Raw genomic sequence first — 20,921 nt, 5'->3', positions numbered from 1 at the left:
CATATTGCCCCGCGCATCATTAATTTCGCGATTTCTTTTTTTTTTTGTTTTTGTTTTTTTTCTTTTACTTATCTGTGTTTCTGTGTTTGTCTCTCTTTCTCTCCTTCTCTCGCGCATACACGCGCTTACTCATTCATGCTTCTCATATATTCTCTTTTACATTCAATCGTCGTCGTTTTTAAATATTTTCTCACATAACGTCGCAGTTTATGTACAAGTAGAAAAAACCTAATAACAATATCAACTTCACACCTTACACGCCATTTTAATGGTTGATACGTACATTACGCGCGTATTAAATAAAAAGACATTCGTACTGGCATAGAAGGCTGTTTTTCATCTTGTTCGCCATATGAATGTTCATGGGTCGATTTTCATAGCATCAGAAATACAAACTCTCATTATGGAAAAAAATTTTTTATCGGGTTCTTGAAAAAATTCATCGCGCACATACATGCATACATACACATACAAATTCCGTTCTCTCTGGTATGTACAACTAGAAAATACATAACACAGCTACTTATATGTGTACAAGTAACCGATTTTACAGGAAATGTACAGGAGGCGAACGGTGATATTTCACGCTTACGTTCCTTTTAGGACTTAAGTGTACATGACGCCTGGTTCTATACTCGTTGGAAGGTGTCTTTCCAATTCATTACTGAATTGATATACTTTAGATAGAATAATAAATTCAATCCACAAAAGTATTAGAGAAACTGTGATCATTACAAAATTATAAACAAATTTATAAGAGTTGAAACATACACGTAGAAATTAATAGAAACCTGTAATAAATACTACTAGCTCGTGGATGTAAAAATATCATAAATATTATGATCAAAAAAAAGAAGTCGTGCATTCTGTTTTCTCTTTTCTATCAACGTGAAATTTGTGCATTTGCATTAAAATACTTAGTAGCAACAAAAACAGATTCATTGCTTTAGATCAAAACAATCTAATAGCAAAAATCGACAACCTTCCATCGTGCAAAATATAAAAATTCTTACGTCTTGAGAATGATTTACATCTTGAGGTTGCTTTTACTAAGCGCAGACGTAAAATACATTTGGTCGTAAAACTGTACGCTTCATGCTGGAGTAAGACATTCTCAATATATTCTTCTCCTGCAGAAGGTCCTTAATCCTAATAAAAACCTATCAACGATTCTTACAAATTGCGTTCACAGTTTATGGCAACAAAAAGTAACCATGTTTTTTTTTTTGTTAGCTATTGTGTGAGACGCGAGTCTTACTATAGTTATCGCGTAATGAAAGAGAAAAGAAATAAATTTGGACAATAGGATCAATAATTATACTAATCGCAAAATCAATAAACAAATAATTGGTAAGCACTATCGTGCTGCATTCTTTGATATCGATCACAAAATTATATGAAGGTAACGGATTTTCATTTCTTTTCTTAGAAATAAAGTGATCACATAAGGAAATACCTTAATGTCGCTTTATCTCCTACAATATTGCCAGATTCAATTTTCAACTCTTAAATTCACATTTTTTGTATGTTTAAGAGTGTATCAAAATAATTTAATTTATGACTAGTTTTGCCTCTCGGTAACCTTATCTGACAGACCATGATAAATTCCTTTGTCTCTGAAGAAAACACCCAGAGTATCGATCTGCCATGGCAAGTTAATCTGTCATACATATTTACCTAGAAAAGCTATAACCAGTATTTATAAATTTATCTTTTTCTCGTTAGATATCACATATATCCTAAATATCTTTCGATAGATTGCGTTTGACACAAGTAATGAAATTCATGAAAATGCAGAATCTGGCAACGTTGTTAGCATATAGTGTTTGCAAAGTATGTGCAAGATCCTTGTAATCAGTATGTTTCGCATTCACTTCCCACATACTATATATACAAGTCGCGCTAGATAAATCTATTACGTATACTATATTATCTTACTATTCTTAAGGCTAATTTAGCTTGCTGCACACACGTGACGTGGTCCATGTGACATCTGAAGACACTGGGTGGTCAGTCGCTATCGGAGCCCACTGGATTAATTTTTTTTCTCTTCTTTGCTTGTTTCACATTCACAATTGATTCCTCCTACGGCAACACGATTGAACTCAATTAATAAAAAATACAAATATCTAAATAGTATCAAAAATAGCTACTGTAGATTATTTTTAAATTTACCTCACTACTAGATGTACTGTCCAAATGATACCGAGGAAGCGGCCTTTTTGAGCTGGACCTTTCCCTCGTATTAGCACCAGTTTTTCTATGACCTCCTTTACCACCAGCACCTCCGCCACCTCCAGCCGACGCTGCTGCATGTTTTCGTGCTGAGCTTGTTGGTGGGGGCGGAGGAGGTTCATTTTCTTCATTAACTTCCGCAAGTGCAAATAAATCTCCATAACTTTTTCTTAAAGAATCACTACTGGCTGCTTGTGCTTGTTGTAGAGCTCTTTGCATTCCTTCAGAATGATAAAGCTGCAATTCAGCGGACGACATACAATGCTGTCGTAATTGATCCAAATGACCAAGAACTTGTTCGCCAGAGGGTGTACCAGATTGTTGATTATGTTTAGGGCCAGATCGTTTCCGCTTGTTTGGACTTGTAGCAGGGTAACGAGTACTCAAAAGATTCGCAAGTAACTCACTAAGTTTTTCTTCGTAATCGCGACACCAGTAACGTAGAGCCGCTACAACAAACATGTCCCCATCCACGTTTTGCCGTGCAAGCAATTGTCGCAGAAGTTCTAACGTTGGCCTATTCAATTATTGATGTTATTAATATCGAATTAAATTTTTTATCTTTACTTACTTTTACTTTCAGATTTACTTACTTTTCTTGTTTAAGCATAAACAATATCGATGTTAATGCTTCTGCGTGATCTCGAAATTGCAATTTGGGTAAGACAGGTAAGACATAGTCAATTGGAAAATCATGGGCAAAAATAAGCTGCCAAAAACAATATTGCTCAAAAGTCTCCCAATTTAAACTTGCTGTCAAAAGTGATGTAAACGATTCCTTCTTTAACATCTTTAAGTGTCCTTGCATTATTTGACAAACCAATTCTTGTAGTTGGCATGCATCGACGGTCGAGACAACCAAATGTAATAATTGAACATTTCCAAGAGCCACATTTTGAAAACCCATGTATACATCAGGCACAAGGTAACACAGCATAAATATGTTATCTTCATGGCAGAGCTATAAAAAAATGATACATTATATACGACTAGTAAAAGGATATATAAAGCAAATTAAAACAAATTACAATTTTTACAATTGTTTGTGATATTACAATTTTTAACTTTTAAAAATTACATACCTTCAAATCTGACACTAAACACGCATCTAATTTTTTTTCTCGATGTACACAAAAATCTTTATATACAGATGCTTTAACGTCATTTAACATATTACTGCAATAAAAAATAATATAATAAAAAGCATACTTTCATTTGCTTATGTGTAATTTGCATTCCACTACGAACCTTGGTTCGCCTTCCCGTTTTTCTTCCTCTCTGCCCCAGACTTTCAAAAAATAAAGTAACAGATAACCTATTCTTGATTGAACGTTTTGTATCTCTGCAAGTACCCGAGCTAGCAGCTTCCGCCTATTGTCCTCTTCTTTACACAACTGAAACTGATTTCGAAACATAACAAACAATGGTGTACTTATACTATCAGTCAAGGCTTCTTCATTCAAATTATCTGATGGAAATATTTGAGATGTAATTTGTGAAGATAAGATCGTTGATATGCAAGAAGCCAGTGCTGGTATAGTTTCTGCATCTATTTCATCCTCTACAACCATTTGTACTATCCTCTCCATCGTTTGACATCTCACTTCATTGTCTGTTTCACTGTGCAAACTTTCTACAGCAGTCCTTAACTCTTCTGGTTCTAAAATTAAATTTAACTGAGATGTAATATCTTCTTTCTTCACGATACAATTTGCATTTTTTTGTTCGTTTTTCAACTTCACATTTGCTAATGGAACATCTTCTTCATCTTCTTCCTCTACTTTAGTCACTATCCTATAATGTTAAATATCCTTTAGTGATATAACTATATTTTTAAGCTGAAACATTTGAAGTACTATGTGATAGAAATATAAAACAGAATTAACCTTAATGACACTTCGTCTTCTTCATCACTAAAAGCTGGTTCTGAGTCTTGATTTAGATGATTATTTTCAACTGGTGTATTCGCTGCATTTTCCAGTGTAGCGCCTGGTGTAACATCCTTATTAAAATCCTCCATTTTACCTGAATATACAGGAACCTTATTTCCTGCTCAAAAACATCATGCAAAAACCAAAGTTAGTAAGCAATGAATGTGCTATAAGCTTAAGGGAAAGGTGAATAATAAAATTTATTAAAAGAAAAGACCAGAAAATGAGTTTTAAATGATGTTTAAAAGAGAAAGATTTGTTAAAACCATGATACATAAACCCAAAATTAATATACATATACTAATATTTTTCTGTGCTTATATCTATTTGATATGTACATTTGAATATCATCAATATTTATACTATGTATATGTCGGGGATGAAAGGACATCGGAGCCTTCCCTTTGAAACTTCGGGAAAATCTCTGAACACCATAATCTAGATTCTATTATAGCCGTAATTAAGCGATTGTCGCCATTCAATCCGATTGTATTTGTTCCAGATTTATGATAGTGAGCTTGGGCTCGAGGCGACAGTCAGTCACGGGATGAACGCTTTGCCTAACAAAGGTATGGAGTAATTCTATAGCTCTCCTTAAAAGAAATATTTGTGGCGGCACGCGACAGTAAACATTCCAACGGTTTCTATCCCGTGGCCAGCCATACGCAGACCCTATTCTTCGAGTAAGATGATTGCCAGATGTCGATGCGTCCCCGCAGTACATGTTCAGCTAGCCCGAGGGCCCGTTATAAATCATAAGATTTAGCTAGCTAAAGTTCTTCAAATAGACAAACAGTCTTTGTCCCAACTACGGAAAAATAGGGGAGATCTATTATCAACGAGCGGCGTCTCCCACTAGCAACTTTCCCTCGAGGGCGGATAGCATCTTTTTCTAACCACCGATATGGAGATTGATCAATTAGCAGCAACGCCAATTTCCCTTACTTTCTGAACGAAGGCTATCCTCGACGAATCCGATGATGTCGTGTCCTTAGATATACCCCATTATAGTTTTCCTCTGTGGCATCATCGAGATGGAAATTCATTCTCTCTCGAGATCTCATCGACGAAAAGAGTAACCCCTTACTATCAGTGAATATTACGCGCCCGACTTAGATTTTGTTGAACCTAGGATCATTGTCATTAGTTTCTCGAGTATCTAATTACCACGGTTACTTGTCCAGTTCTATGATAATCGTATTTGCACTAGTCAATATCTTCTCTATTGCATAACGACAATGTGTAATCCAAGTGGAGATTCGTTTCACACTCCTAACCCTAATCCTAATGTAAACCCGACATATATTTTTAAAACTAAATATGTACATTATATAAAAAATAGCATGATGTGATGAATACATAAAAATAAATAGATACATGTTTATACATGTGCAATGGTAAGCTTTTTCAGTGCTCTGATTTTGAATGGTCTATAGAAAATAAACATGCAATATTGTGTAATAATTTTACCAGGATCTGCATTAGGTGGTAAACAGAATTCTTTGAATGTTTCTCTTATCTTGCTTCTTAATTCACGATCTAACTTGGGACTATCAAACAATGGATAAAGACTCGGCAAGACCCGTTTCTCCAAAATTTGTCGCAACGACAAAAAGATCCCATTTCTCACTTTTTCGGTTAAAGGTGGATAGAAATTTGGTATTATCTGTAAACAAAAATTATGTAAATTTTAAAACCGTAATGAAGTGTTGAGATTTACATTATCACTTACTCTGCATAAAAAGTCTAACAATGTGGCAGTGACCGGTGGATGCGATCTCATGGAATTGTGCATGACAAGGATTGCAGGTTCAATGTTCATTATGTTATCCTTCTCAGGTTCAAAAAACAACCAATCATAAAATAAAGCCAGTTTAGCATTACTTGCAGCTACAGTTGATGTACAAGTTGTAAATAACCATCCTATTACTGCCCATCGAGGTATAATATCTGAACATAATAGCTCATTTGTTGGATGAATAACACCAACAATGAATCGTATAAGGTCACATCTCAAAGATTGTGATTCTGGTGTAGCCAGGTACTGCCTTTGAAACCAATCTTGGTATCGTTTATGATTACCAAAACGGACTTGACTGGTTAAAAATACTAATTTCCTTTCCATATCTGGTGTAAGTCTAGATTGGAGAAACCTTCTAGAAGTCCTAGTTTGTAAAAGTTGAAGGACACCACTGAAATTTGGACAAAGAGACTTTGGATTGAGAAGTATGTCTTTCCAAAGTGCCTCAAATTCAGGTATCCGTGCCACATTTTGTAATAGGCGTACTAAATCTCTACAAACATTAATTATCACAATTATACAAACATTAATTATTTTGTTTATTACAGTCTGGCTTGCATTATAAATATAGATAAAAATATTTCACTTCATTTACCTTCCAATAACCAAACAATCAACCATACGTTCTCTTATTAAAGATACAGTAAATGTAACTTCTTTTTGACGTAAACCAGATAAATGTGGTGCATTATGATCTTCTATTAATCGTAAATAGGTATAAACAATGGATGCTACTAGAAAAGGGAATTTATCCAGCCAAGTTCGATTTTCTTGAAAAATATCTAAAAGTGCATCAACTAAAAACAAATTCCGTGGTGAAATATCACCACCAGCTGCATGCCTTAATAAACTTAAACAAAGGTTATCCACACTAGCTACACTGGTTCTTATCATCTCCCTTAACAGCCATAATAACTGACTTCTAGTCACATCGTTCAATCGTAGGTATCTTTCAAGTACTAATTGATTAAGATGTACTAACACAATTGCAAGACCATCTCGTGTAATTAATGTCAAGTCTCTGTAACTTTTTGGAGCATTTTGAGGATCTGTCAAAATGACTACCAACAATCCTAATGAAACTTCTTCATGTGTCTTATCCTTACATACAGCATTATTTAACGTATCATGAGCTTCTTTTTCAGATAGCCCTGCAGTCAGGTTTTGGAGCACTGTATAACATCTCTCGAATTTCTGAAAATAGAAAACAAGTTTTTAATATCTTGTAACAATAAAATATTTTAAAAATGTAGCATAAATAAATGTAAAAAGATATAAAAAGTGTAACATATTTAAAGTTCCGTACTAACAGACTATAAAATATTAAATAAAATTATTAATATTGAGAAAACATTAAAAGTATTTTAATTCCAGTATTAAGTTGGCAAATTTGATAATATGTATCATTCATTATATTTTTTATTGGATTTTAGCGATTAATATTCAATTAAATTATTCATTAATATTCAATTTTCCATCAATAATCAAGAAAAGTGAACATTAGAATTATGCAAATGATTCAAATATTGCCGCTAAGACGCGTGGTACGACGTGTGGCGCCGCGCGGTCAGCGACGTGCGCGACCGTCGCAACAATGGCGGAACCCCTAGCACCCGATACGTATCCAGTGACTATTTAAAATATTTATGTTACCTCTTCCAAGTCGTCCTTATTCTCTATGCAACTTGTGCTGAGTAGCCGGGACGCGAGAGTTTTCGTCTGTTCCATAGCTGCTGACTGGCCCACGGCCGTCCCGTGAACGTTATTCTAGGCCCTGTCGAGCCCTCAGCCCTCAGCCCTGTGCCCCTGGCCGCTTGTGCTTGCCTCCGTGCATCGTGATCGTCTCACTGCCTGTTCGCTCTCTATCTTTCTCTCTCTCTCTCTCTCTCTCTTCCACCTTCCCCACTCTTCGTCTCTCGCGCGGTCTCTTCACTCTGTTTATTCCTTACCACGGACCTCCCCGACTCCCTGAACTGTCCCGATGCGATTGCGCATTGATACATGCGCCTCGTCTCTTTTCGGCCTCGCTTCGTGACGTGATCGCTCCCCACTACTAACACCAATCACTTGCTTACCAATCGCAACCTACCAATCCGTATACACTGATGGATATTGGTGGGGATACCGTAGAAAAGTAGTGCGGCTAACAGGAACGTATTTATTAAAGGCGCGCATCCAGAGGACGGTCACCTCAAAGTGTCTCTGAACCTTCGAAGCAGTGTACTCACTATGCCAAACTTCGTGCAAAAGGGTTTAGTCTTCCCGCGTTTAAACGGTTCGTTTCAGGTGTCACACGATCGTGTATTGATTATTTTTTTCTTGTACAGACTATAGAACTGTATGTACGCATATATTCATACAATTGTATTGCAAATACTTCATTACGCAAAGACACACTGATGTTTATTGTTATTGGAACAGATGTAACGTACAATGCATTAATATGCACATATCACTTTGCGTTACAATAGCATTACAATCAAGTGAAAAATAATAAAAGTTCTTTGCAACTTGAATCGTTAAGTTACGAAATACAAATATTAATGAATTCTAGTAAACCGCTGCATGCATTTGAAAGTTTCAGGTCAACAATAAGACATACAATAGAAGATACACGTACATACACGTATACGCAACTGTTACAGTATCTAACTTTAAAGACTAAGTAAAATATAATAACACGTCGTTAAAATGAAATCAATAATAAATTTGTAGGAAGTGAGAATGGTACCACGAGGTCATCGGCATCTTGACTTCAAATTACGTAGAACTTTATAAAAATAACTCAATCATTGTTATAACATTGGAAACTACCAAAAATTAAATTTTGTAAATGAATGTATATAACTTTCTTTAAAAATTCATATATTTTAAAAAATAGAAAGATATATATTTAAACAACATAGTTCATAGGAAGAATTACACCAAAAATTATGAAAATTGTTCACATTGGTGACGCTTAAGTCTACCATTTACTTTATCGTAGATACATCCCTGCGGTTTGTGCCTGCGCATGCGCGTATCTGTACGCACGAAGAGGTACTCGACTAATCGCATCGGGTGCCCTGGCCACGCTTCCCGCTCTTCGTTTCCTCGTGTTATTTAGTGAACGTCTTTACGTTCTTTTCCGAATTCTTGTCATTTTGTGGTTACCCAAACGTCACGCGATACCTTTGAATTTTGCGCATTAGTTATAATCGTATATATTAAACACATCCTCTGGGTATATAGAATTTCTGCGCATCAATACGTTCGTGCAACGTCAACCTAACCCCCAATAAGTGCAGGAGCCACGGACCTGACATTCCATTACGATGTATAAGGCTTTCCTCCAGGTATCCGTGGTGCTATAACCCCATTTTCCTTTCTCTTTCTTCTTCTAATACACATATGCGTATGCATACTCATTTTCATTTCCTATTACGATTACTTTTTGCGTTATTTGGTTATGATTCGACTCGAGGTCATCTCTAGCTTGTTAAGTTTGTACAGATGTAGAAACTCTGTTGCTTCGAGTTCATAGATATTAATAAATAAAATTAGAACAGAGTTATGGTATTCGATTTTTGTCGCTTTAATTTAGTATTTGAACAACATATGTTAATTCGTTGCGTTGGATCGTAATAAAAGTTAATTAGGAATACAGATATTAATGTACGAGATTTTTAAACTTTCTATTCGACATTGAAATGATTGTTGCAACGAAAATTTTATTAGAGAAAAACGGTTTTATTCAAATTGCGTACTATTATATCTTGGTTTAATTTTTAATTTACTCAACTATGATTCAACTATGTATATTACTTTCATATCTCGTATTTTACTAATATTTTTATTGTAATACAAAATAAACAGCGAAATAAAAAAGTGTATATTATCAGTCTTTTTACAAACTTGATAAAAAAATGCTTGGTTTTATATATTATTAATCAAACACTCAGATGTATACCCTTCGAAGGTTCCAAGAGGAATAGCCCTGCTGAACATTTTACGATTGTACAATGCTTGCTTACTTACTTGTAAACGTCAATGAACGCATGCGCATAAGAGAGTACCGTGAATAGTCTGTCATCAGGATCGTATATAAGATGGAGACACAAAAGAGGGAAACATACCCAAAATATAGTAAAATAATTTATCTCAATTTCATTAGTAAAATTTACGATTTGTTTAAGTAATTATATCGTTTCACACGTCATAAGAAGTTAAAAATAGATTAAACGTTTTAAGAAATAAAAGAACGTTATTCTATAACAAAGTTATTGATTTTTTAATATTCTATAAAAACCTACTGCTTGATATATTAATATTATTTTTTCAACGAAAATTTACAGATTATGTAGGCATCATAAACTTTGATCTATCTCATTAACTTTCTTACGGTGATCTATCGCGCTGTTATATTTATTACTTCTTACAATTGCATATAAACGTATAAGCAAATTTAATATTTACTCAAGAAAAGATAACATGTGCTAATAGTCCGAGGCGCAATGTTCTATAATTCATTCAAATATTTTATGCTAACAGAACTATTATATATCTATGTTCGTTGTTGTATATCTATCAATCGTAAACAATTCGAAAGAATATGTACGTACTTAGTAAGTAACAGCTTGTACATTTGAATTTGCTTAATGAGCTCTCAGTGATCTACGGATAACTGAGTTCGAAGCACCTGGCGCACAGCCAATGCGGTTGAGAAAAACGTGTTAGTATCACTAACATCTTTCATTAAGGACAGATACATATTGTACATACATATATGTATGTATTCTTTGTATTTCGCATATAACAATTTTATATTTAAAGAATTCATATGATAATTTTTATACAATATGAATTGTTAAATATATATATGATGTATTTATTATATTTAATATAAAAATTCTTTTTTCTATTTTTTCATTTTTGTATGGAATGTCAAAAATTTTGTGGGTTTAATGTACATGAAAATGTATTCTCATTATATTCGTAGTTGAATAATATATAAATAATGTTAATAATTAATTTACAAGAGATTCAGCCATGCATTTGCTACGATATTGATTCGTTACATTGGAATTAATATAATTCATCGCATAACGGGTTATACATGGAAGAATAATATAATGATGCTTACCGAACTGAGTATAGTATATGTATTGCGATTAAATAAAAAATTATCATTATTATGTATAATTGCTAATTACATGTTTTTATGGAGGTGAAATACGATATTAATGACAATATGCATACATATTTCAGCCGATTAATTTTAAAATGATGTACGGGAAAGTGGTCAATTTACAAAGGGTTATAATATAGTGTAATTGTCACATAATAATAGCTTAGTTTGCGAAAAAATTCGATAGATTTCAATAATTTAATCTAATCGACTTTAAAGAATAATAGAAGCACATCAAATAATTACATGAAATTCCTGAATCTAATATTTCTGCTTCTAAATGTTACTATTAAATATTCACGTTTTCCTATCTATATATATAATCTATGCACATAAATAGTTCTCACGAAGTAACTTAATGAGATTAAGCTTACTATAAGTCATATCTATATCAAAAATTCTTGGATACTTAGCAACAGTATTGAATTACTAAAATCATTAAAATAAAAGAGATATTCTATAGAAGTATAAGAAGAATAAGAGACAATTCTATAGAAGTGTATTTGGGAAATTTAATATTAATTGTGTTTTAACTTATGCACATTCATACTTGTGATAGAGACTTAGTATGCAATATATTTAATGTTTAAAATTTAAATAATATGGTTCATTGTATATGTATATATTAAATGCATATATTAAGAAATTCTGAATTTTCATTGGTTATTATATGAAACAAGAAATTAAACAGTTGTTATGCAATTGATTATATTTAGTTAGAATATTTCTTACGTTTATTGTGACAAATAGTGCAAAAAGTTGAGTGTCAATAATTACTCTTTATATTAAGAATAAGATATTCGTTGTATGAATCAGATAAAGGTGATGTGTTTAAATTATTTGATCCTACGATATGACTGTGACAAAGTATAAATGGCATAAATTACTTTTCGTCAATATTTATCAAAATTGAAACATTTCATATTTTTAAATATCGATATAATTTATATAACGATTAAAGATCTTCTTATGATTTGAAATTTAGAATTATTTGTACTACATAACTTACCAATTATTATATTATCATTGCAGCCTTATTTCTTGTGATACATCTCAAAAGGATTAAAATAATATATTTGTAATACATGGACTCGATTATTAATTAGGAAATGTTGCTCTATATAAGAATTTCTAAACATAAAATATGGGGAAATATAGAAATTCTGGCACATGTTCTCAATACTTTAAAATCGTTTAACGGTAACTGAAGTATAAAATGTAAACAGTACCAATAAAACCTTCTGTCAATGCAATAACATTGATCATAAACATTCAGTGCATTCTTGAGATGCTAAAATGTGTATAAATTTAAAATTTACATAAAAATGTATGTAAGTCATTATTAATATTATTATTATCAAAGCACACTACGATTTTCCTTTCCTGAATCTTTGTCGTGCTTGTGCTTTACTATATTTTGAATGTTTTTCCTTCTCGTTATTCATTTCTGCTTCAACATCATCAAATTCTTCTTTATTACCACCAAAGAGATCCGTTGGAGGTTCCAAAAGTGATTTTCTTTGACACTTTACAAAATAACGGAATCCCTTTGCAATGCCAAAACCTAGCATTGCTATAGACATCGTTAATAAGGCCATCAAAAGAGGATGCTGCATCCAATGAAAAAGAATGAAATAACCATTATAAGCATTCATCTTAACATTGATTTCTAAGAATATTAAACTGATACATATACCGTTAATGTGGGTTTATTTGTAAAAACATAATCAGCAATTACAACTATTACTCCAAGTATGATACCAACACCAGCACCAAGCCAGGGTATTTGTTGATCAGCTACAAAATAATTTACCATATTAAAACCTCATATGAGACATTTTCATTATAATTATCTGAATATCTTGAATGCTATACCTCGTTTGTCTTTAATTAATAATTGTGTTACTCTGCTCATTGCTTCTAAAATCGTTGGTTCATTTGGTTGAAAGGATAAAGCTTTATTGTAAGATTGAAGTGCTTCACTGAAGCGGAAGGTTTGTGACTCTACTTCAGCCTTTCTAAAATAACCCTACAAAAATTTTGGATATACTTATGTTATAATATACTTATTGAAGTGTTTTATAAAAAGCACTCCTGTACCTTGGTCCAATCAGGTTTTAATTGAATTGTCATTAATGCATCTTCCATTGCAAAATGATATTGTTGTAATTTTAAAAATGCAAATGATCGATTACTATACAAGGAGTAATTTTTTGGGTCTAGTTTAATGGCATGAGTGTAATGAAACATAGCCTCTTCATATTTTTGTTCTTTCACACACGCGTTTCCGCGTTCCTTAAAGATTTGTACCTTCAATGAAATTGAGATAATGTAATAAGTGAATCACTGCAATGTTAACTTTAAATTCTTTCACACAACATAATATCATTAATACGACATTTTGTATCAATTTAGATCATAAAATCTTGCAATAAATACAATTATGTAGTCACCAAATAAAAAGTGTAAATACTAAAATATAGATATGAAACTTACAAATGCTTACCTCTGCTTCCCGTGTGTTCGACATAATTTACAATGACTTTGGCAATCGGTTACTTAAAATAAGTTTTTTAAATTATGTAACATACGCGTTATCATTGTCCTTCGAGAAAGTTCTAAGTAACCTGTTATCTAAATATAAGAAATAGTCAACAACAAGAACCAGCCGAAACACCTGCCATGACTTTTTCACCGGTAAGTACATGCGCAGCGAGCATTGACATGTGATACTGCACTGCGCATAAACCTTCTACCTAATCGTCGCAGTCGTCAGCTGCAAACTGTAGTACTTTGTTGAGTTTAACTAGAACAAGAACAGACGTTGATTCTATTCTTTCTGATACTTGAAGTTTTCCCATTGGATATTGCTGAAGAGACATCCGTATAAAAATGAGTTAACGATTTTCACAAAGTGAGCATAATTTTGTGACACGATCTTAAATAGTTGAATAGTTGTCAATAAAAGGTTACGCTTATACTTACGTTTCGATGAAAAACATTTTTGATTATTAAATCAGATTATGTACATATAATGTAAGATTAAGATAAAGCGAAATAAAGATATAAACTTATTCATCTATGTTATGTTTATACAACTCCTCTTAACGTACAATGAAACTCGTGCAAAAGAAGTTTGTAAGGAATTTCGAGTGATGCAGGACGTTCAACGGCGAAAGAATATAAGAACTAAGAAAAAATAGAAAAGGAAACACAAATATATTTTTTGTCATCATTTTAATGTTTGAAATTCTCCATTTCATACAAATTAAGTGGGGGCATTATAATACAAACTTAAAATATATACATCGATATTTCGTAAAACATCTCAAATAACTATGCAACTCATTCATTTAATCCATAATCTATAGATCTCTTTCCGTTATTATTGATTTATTTATTTACTTTTTTTTGTATGCTCGAATCTACTTCGTGTATACTGTGCAACGAAACTGGCAAGTCGTTTGAATAAATATTTTTTTGTTTTTTTAGTTTTTTTTTTGCTTAATTAGCCGCCAAAATGAATCACGGCCGTTGTATTTTTTAATAAAGAGCGTTCATAGTAAATGGAGAATCGAATACGAGCTCATTTTTTGTCAGTTCGACGAATGGAACTTGAGGTTTCTCGACATTAATGACGAAATGAACCTCTATTCGGATTATCGACGAAACGACAGGCACTAATAGCGAGTGTCGAAATTACTTTATCCAGATCGATTATTTACATCGATCGCTCGAGAGCAATAACCTTTATCGTAAAACCGTAGTTTCGGATCGATTTTTCATTTCTTTTTCTTTTTCGATGACTTAACTCGATGACATTTGCTCGTTCGTCTTCTACTAATACATATATCGTCACGATATTTTCGGCCATGAATATATCTTAGCGAAAATAACGAATGTAGTGACCATTTCTCGAGCACAATATGAAAAAAAGAATCGATACAGCGGACAGATTAAGAATTCTTACGATTATTGGAGGACAAATGGCAAACATTTGCTTTCTCGCCAAGTTGCTGTACTTATTATTGCCCAAGTGGGACGGAAGTCACGGATGATTTGGCACTCCTGTTTTAATTTGCTAACGCCTATTCACCTGCACGTTCCTTTTTCTTCCACTTTTCCCTGCGTGTCTTTTTTCTTTTTATTCCATCATTCTTTTAATAGATGCAAATTAATAACAAATTGTGAAATAAACACATGTGAAGAAATGATTACTATTCGATACAAAACACATTTATCAATTAGAAATCGTACAATTTCGCTTGCCTGTTCTCACCAAATCTCAACAAAGAAATGAACAGATTTTAACACAATGTTACGCAAGTTTGTCGGATACAATGGAATACGGTTGACTTAAGTGAGAACAGGATGATTTAAGTATGCACGCAGAACGCGACAAAACAGAACAAAAAAGAACAAGCAGGAAAGAGATGAATCCGCACCGGGACGAAAACTCGTTTTCTACGCGCAATCACGTGCGCGATTCGATCGTTGAGTCGATCCGATTCTCCATTCGCCGTGTTACGATACGCTTTTCAACTTTTTTTTCCTTTTTGTTTTTCTTTTGTTTCCTTATGCACAACCCACATCAGTATTGTTATTCGTTACTGTAAATTGTAAGTGTAAATTGATATTTGTTTTGTCCACTCTTAAAATACATTTTATACATACTCCGTCTACATTCTCTCATATAGTTGTCACCATAATCGTCGTCGTAATCAATAAATCGTTAAGCAGTAGTCGTCATCAAGAAAAAAACACAATGTACCATAATACATATATAATATATAATTATATATGTATATATATAATTATATATATACTTATATATAATATATAATTATATATATATACTTATATATGTATATATAATTATATATATAATTATATATATATATATATATTGAAATTTGTTGACATACTCGCTCTCTTTCTCTTCATTCGGCAAAAAGAACATCATCATTCTTTTTATGCGTCAATCATATCTCTATTACGCTCGCAAGTTCTCTCATCGTCATCTTCTCTTACTTCTTTTCCGTTTTTTCACGTTTTGAGTGACATTCTGGTTTCTTTCATTTTATTCTCGTTCGATATTTCCACGCGTATTTTATTTAACACGCATGATTCTTACTTTTCTTCTTCTTTTGCTGTCAAGTAAAACAGAAAGAAGCATGCGGGGGAAACGGCCGGAAGTACGCGTGAAACAGAATCGTAGCAGGAAGTGGAGGAAGTTGTTTCGCGCAATGGTGTCTCGGTTCTGTGTGCGTCACTCGCCGATAATAACGAACTGGAGAGTCCACCATAGGAAAGGGATCTCTCTGCCTTTCGCTCTCTTTTTCTTTCTCAAGTTCTATCGCACTTCCTCTTTCTCTTTCTTCCTCTCTAGTTTTCGCTCTTTTTCCACCGATACACCGTATTCGTTGCTACTACCAACTACTACACTATAAGCTGCATGCTTCGTCGACGACTTATGATCATCTTACCACTTACCAGGCACGTTTCAATTCTTGGACACACGAGAGATCGCTTTACTCCGCACATTACAGCGATGCTACACGATTCTATTTACGGGGAATATCTACCAATATCGAACTCAATTGTGCTAAACACATATTATTTTACGTATTAATTAGACATTAGACATTGAATTCGTTTATGTGTAAATATGTATCTCGGTAGTAGCTGAAGACATAACCTTAACATCGTTACTAACATATTTTCTTTTTTAGTATTTTCAACAAAAATTGTTGTATTCAAGAATTCATGGAAGAGAATATTAATCGAAGCAACTAGAGAATTTACATATACATGATAATGACTTCGTGCGACGTATCCCGAACAGCCATAGCTATTACGGAACATTGTATTGCAGAGATAATATATACACGCTCGCATAAGGCAACAATCACACGAGCGTTTTCTAGACTGTTATACTTTTTGATTAAAACACCTGCTTGCACCATTCGAATGATATGATTCAATGAACAACTACTCGATTTAGGTGTCTGCAATACGTTTACAGGATGCAAACAATCGGCCAAACAGTTCAAATAATCGATACTCGTTTTACACTTTCGATGAACTTACATGTGCCGAATGTTTCGTGTTGTTTAATTACATTATTGAATATGAAGTTCACTGTACGATGTCAGGATTTCAGCTACTGACGTCGATACGACTTGCCAATTAATCATTGATAATTTTTCATTTTTAGCGTGTCTCATGCACTTGACGTTTGAAAGAAAAATGTTCCCCTCTTACAGAAGACGCAATTTTTCCTCTCAACGGGTTATTTGCACTCGGAACTGAACACTGATTTCAAAATGCCGCAACATTGCACGTCCCAATGTAAAACTCGAAGATAACTCAATCGAAAGGTTAACATATGTACGTAATAACATTAATAATAATAATGAATGGTAATAATAATAGTTATCGTAATAGCAATAATAGTAATAGTAATTGCAATAATTAGCGGAAGAAGAAACGAGGAGTTTGACGAGAAAAAGGAAGCGAATTGGAATATAATCAACAGAGGATGAAAGAATGGATCTTGTTTCTTGCTTTCCCCCTGCCGTGTATCTCGTAATTGTTCGGGTATTCGGAAAGGGATATACGACACATCACTTCTTCCATTTATAATCGTTTATAAATCGATTTAAATCGTTTTCTTCCGTTATCGATAATGTTCCACGCGGTCGTTCATCACGCTCATCATTCTTCGCCAACAATATTTAAATTCTTCTCTCTATCCACATCCATTTGCCTTTGTATATATATACTATATATATGCATACGTAATAATCGCAAATACAACTATATAATGAATATACAAGCCTTTGTCAGGGGGGGCAATGCAGTCGTCATCAATAAAAAGAGTCACGGGTTACATTATACACCTATCCACGAGACAATCGTTCCCGTCGGATCGTCCAACCGCCCTGTGTTGTATACTTGCGTATTTTGCGCATTGTGTGTATGATTGTTGTACCTCCATTTTTACTCGTCATGTCGGACCTACACGAGTGCGAACCGAAGTAAAGAGATAAAAAAGAAGAGAATAGGAAAAACAACGCTTTTCGTTCCTTCTTCTATATCGTCGTCGTCGTCATTCTATTCCCTCTGTTCCTCTTCATTTTCACAGATAATGGAAAGGAATCGCTCGTTTTCGATCGTCGAAAGACAATATTGACCTCGATCGGTAAGGACGAGGTTGTCCTTGCAAGGACAATGAAAGCTGCCGAAGCGGTCATGCTGCCTTTCATACGTTTTCTTAAGTCACCGTATTCTATAAATCGATTCAGTCGTCGAGTATGCGAGGTGATATACATACATACTTAATAAGCACTTAGAGAACACTTCCCTGATAGTATGCAATACATATTTTTTGTGTTTCTCGATGGTACACAGCGAGGGATCGGTTTCGTAATCGTCCTATGAACAGAAGGCAATTATCGTCGTTTTCCTCGTCATTGAAGCCGACGAAATCGAGTTTGATACATTTTTTTATGATTACGACATCGGTCCCCGATTTTTTGTTATTATTCTTTTTGCTATTTTTTTTATATTTTTGCTGTTACTTTTCTACTATCTCTACGAGCTAACCCTTAGTTTGATATGAGTAATAAAAATCATGTTTCTTCGTCCTTCTTCATGATTTCTTCTGATTTTCTTCACCGTTACAAAATATTGTGCGCAGTCATACGTGATCTTTAGTCATTACGCGTTTTCTGTACTTTCTCTTTTTCGCGTATCACGAAGCTTCCTCTTTTGCGTTTAGTCCGAGACTTCGTTCCTCGCTCAAGTATTTCATGGCAATAGAAGGTTTTCACAATTGGGTAAGTTCCTCGAAGACCTCGATACAACGGGACGAAAAGAATTATCAAACGAAAAAGATCGAGTATTACTTGTATTTGGTTTTCAAGTTATTATCGATCGATATACTATGTTACTAATAATACCAACTATCCGGTACAAAATAAATGTTCGTCGAATCTCTTTCGTTTCAATTCGGAAGCTTCATGATGTATTTGAGTAAAGTTTGAAGTCATTCAATATCTATATGTATCCCTAAAGTTATTCATGTACTATACAAATAATATCGCATAGATCTTCAAGATTAATGAACGTTATGTACAGAAAAATGGTGAATTCGTTACAACCTAACCTCTTAGATATATTTTAAACGTCGCTCCTCCTCTACCCGACACATGCTCGATACACAAGTATTAACATGAATTCTATGGTAAGGTTATGCAACAATATATATTCTCTACGTTGCACATTTGCAAGAATCGATTTGCACATATCCAAAGGTCAGCTCGTACGACGCATCGTTATAATTAACTAAACCTCAGGCATCAACGTTTTGTCGTGATAGTGATAATGTTTACTATTAATTTCCAATGTGTATCAGATGGAAACGATATAACACGCACGAAAAATCAATTAGGAGCTATTAATTTACATTGTTTCAAGCGTATAATTCGAAACGTTTTCTGGGAAATGAGGATTTCAAACTTCTCTGAGGAACGTGAGATATTACTTCTTTTTATCTTTTTTAAAAGTATACATGTTATAACTTTTAACAATTACAGATTCATTTTTCATATGACAATTATTATCATATAGTTTTAATAAAAGATCTCGATTTGGAAATTAATAATGCCTGCAATTTAAGATTTAAAATAGTTTTACAAAACGGTGCGTTCCTGAGTATGACTATATCAATGGACATTGGTCCATTTACGATCGCGTTATATTATTTCCACCTCATATACGGGAAAAATTCAAAGATCATTTATCTTCTATCGATATACTCAACGCATTCATTAAGCTATGAGAATTGCGAAATGCGTGCATCTATTCCACGATATTGTATACTGCATCATCCGATTTGAAGGCAACGGCGAACGAACAATTCATTTCACGTCATCGTATCAAAGAAACTAACACTCCGATTCACCGTGTGAAATCAGACAACAAACATAGAATCAACGAAAAGAGAAAATGGCGATGGTCAAAATGAGGTTCCATTGCATCGTGTCGCGGACGAAACAGGTCTTCGGCCTATGAGAAACTCCGCCACACTGAATCATCATCGAACGAAATCTGTACGCAACCTACGTCATTACAAAGATTCTAACATCACAGTCAAAAAATATAGTACTACGCGATAAACAGATGCGTTACAGTAGTACTTCGCTAATTAACCACGGCTCAGGATCTTATTCGTCCAATTATAGGGGAAGATATACTTCTAAGAAGTCTCCAGTATCTTCCTTTTCATAATCAGTTAAATATGAGTGAAATGCAGATACCTGACGTATTTGGTTGTTGTTTCGCATACGTAACACCAGAGGCTCTCTCCAATGATTAGTGGAGATAGCAACGGCCAGTTAATGAGGCACTACTGTATTAACGCTCACCCGGTAACTCACTCATCGGCAATGCTTTATATGTATACCAGCTACCACGTTAGCAGGGAAGAAAAATAATAACAATACTAAGCAACAATTCCAGGCGCAGGTTATGCCCATTTTCTTGCCCAATCGTTTGTTTTCACGATTACCCTCTCTCTTCCCCCTCTTTATTACGAACGATGACAAACGATTCAAAAGTTGTAACGCTAAAAGAATCTAATTCGAGGCACTCGTTGGGAATATTTCTTTCGAGAAGCAACGTTAGAAAATTTGTTCGTTGTACGCGGTACTTTTTAAAAAGCATTCGCCGTATAATGATTTGAAATCGTGTTTCGACGAGAAACTATGATGTCAATGCAACA

The 20,921-nt window shown here is 33.9% G+C and overlaps 2 protein-coding genes and 1 long non-coding RNA gene across 5 annotated transcripts; 1 reads left to right on the top strand and 2 right to left on the bottom strand.

Annotated features, from left to right (window-relative positions):
• Positions 1-348: 348 nt before the first annotated feature.
• On the bottom strand, positions 349-7,969 carry LOC100742581 (integrator complex subunit 3). 2 transcript variants are annotated; one of them, XM_012380687.3, is made up of 10 exons: positions 7,621-7,969; positions 6,563-7,161; positions 5,899-6,460; positions 5,637-5,832; positions 4,122-4,287; positions 3,484-4,029; positions 3,318-3,411; positions 2,829-3,196; positions 2,176-2,752; positions 349-2,085 (listed from the first exon to the last, which is right to left on the bottom strand). In XM_012380687.3, the coding sequence occupies exons 1-10, from the start codon at positions 7,693-7,695 to the stop codon at positions 2,011-2,013; spliced, it is 3,258 nt and encodes a 1,085-aa protein (XP_012236110.1). In that variant the 5' UTR covers positions 7,696-7,969; the 3' UTR covers positions 349-2,010. The 2 variants fall into 2 exon arrangements, with proteins under 2 accessions (XP_012236110.1, XP_012236111.1); XM_012380688.3 differs by having other exon boundaries at positions 4,122-4,260.
• Positions 7,970-8,149: 180 nt separating this feature from the next.
• LOC117151184 lies at positions 8,150-11,519 on the top strand. The gene is made up of 2 exons (XR_004460922.1): positions 8,150-8,466; positions 8,546-11,519. It is a non-coding gene; the product is annotated as an uncharacterized LOC117151184 (long non-coding RNA).
• Positions 11,520-11,817: 298 nt separating this feature from the next.
• Positions 11,818-13,976, bottom strand: LOC105680236 (tetratricopeptide repeat protein 31). 2 transcript variants are annotated; one of them, XM_012380692.3, is made up of 5 exons: positions 13,631-13,976; positions 13,235-13,444; positions 13,010-13,163; positions 12,831-12,931; positions 11,818-12,744 (listed from the first exon to the last, which is right to left on the bottom strand). In XM_012380692.3, the coding sequence occupies exons 2-5, from the start codon at positions 13,382-13,384 to the stop codon at positions 12,502-12,504; spliced, it is 648 nt and encodes a 215-aa protein (XP_012236115.1). In that variant the 5' UTR covers positions 13,385-13,444; positions 13,631-13,976; the 3' UTR covers positions 11,818-12,501. The 2 variants fall into 2 exon arrangements, with proteins under 2 accessions (XP_012236115.1, XP_012236114.1); XM_012380691.3 differs by having other exon boundaries at positions 13,641-13,971.
• Positions 13,977-20,921: the final 6,945 nt, after the last annotated feature.

Source organism: Bombus impatiens, unplaced genomic scaffold (genome assembly GCF_000188095.3).
Source record: "Bombus impatiens unplaced genomic scaffold, BIMP_2.2 scf_0106, whole genome shotgun sequence".
Classification (NCBI taxonomy): Eukaryota; Metazoa; Arthropoda; class Insecta; order Hymenoptera; family Apidae; genus Bombus; species Bombus impatiens.
Note: the sequence above shows the minus strand (reverse complement) of the source record. Positions and strands in the feature narration are given on the sequence as shown.

Bases quoted from the DNA above. Each gene is read 5' to 3' on its own strand.
- LOC100742581 (XM_012380687.3), bottom strand. From the start codon at position 7,695: ATGGAACAGACGAAAACTCTCGCGTCCCGGCTACTCAGCACAAGTTGC. The intron at 3,412-3,483 runs GTTCGTAGTGGA...TTTTTATTGCAG, and splicing joins AAACGGGAAGGCGAACCAAG to TAATATGTTAAATGACGTTA. The intron at 3,197-3,317 runs GTATGTAATTTT...ATTTTTTTATAG, and splicing joins GTTTAGTGTCAGATTTGAAG to CTCTGCCATGAAGATAACAT.
- LOC105680236 (XM_012380691.3), bottom strand. From the start codon at position 13,664: ATGTCGAACACACGGGAAGCAGAG. The intron at 12,932-13,009 runs GTATAGCATTCA...ATTATTTTGTAG, and splicing joins ATTAATTAAAGACAAACGAG to CTGATCAACAAATACCCTGG. The intron at 12,745-12,830 runs GTATATGTATCA...CATTGGATGCAG, and splicing joins CAAATAAACCCACATTAACG to CATCCTCTTTTGATGGCCTT.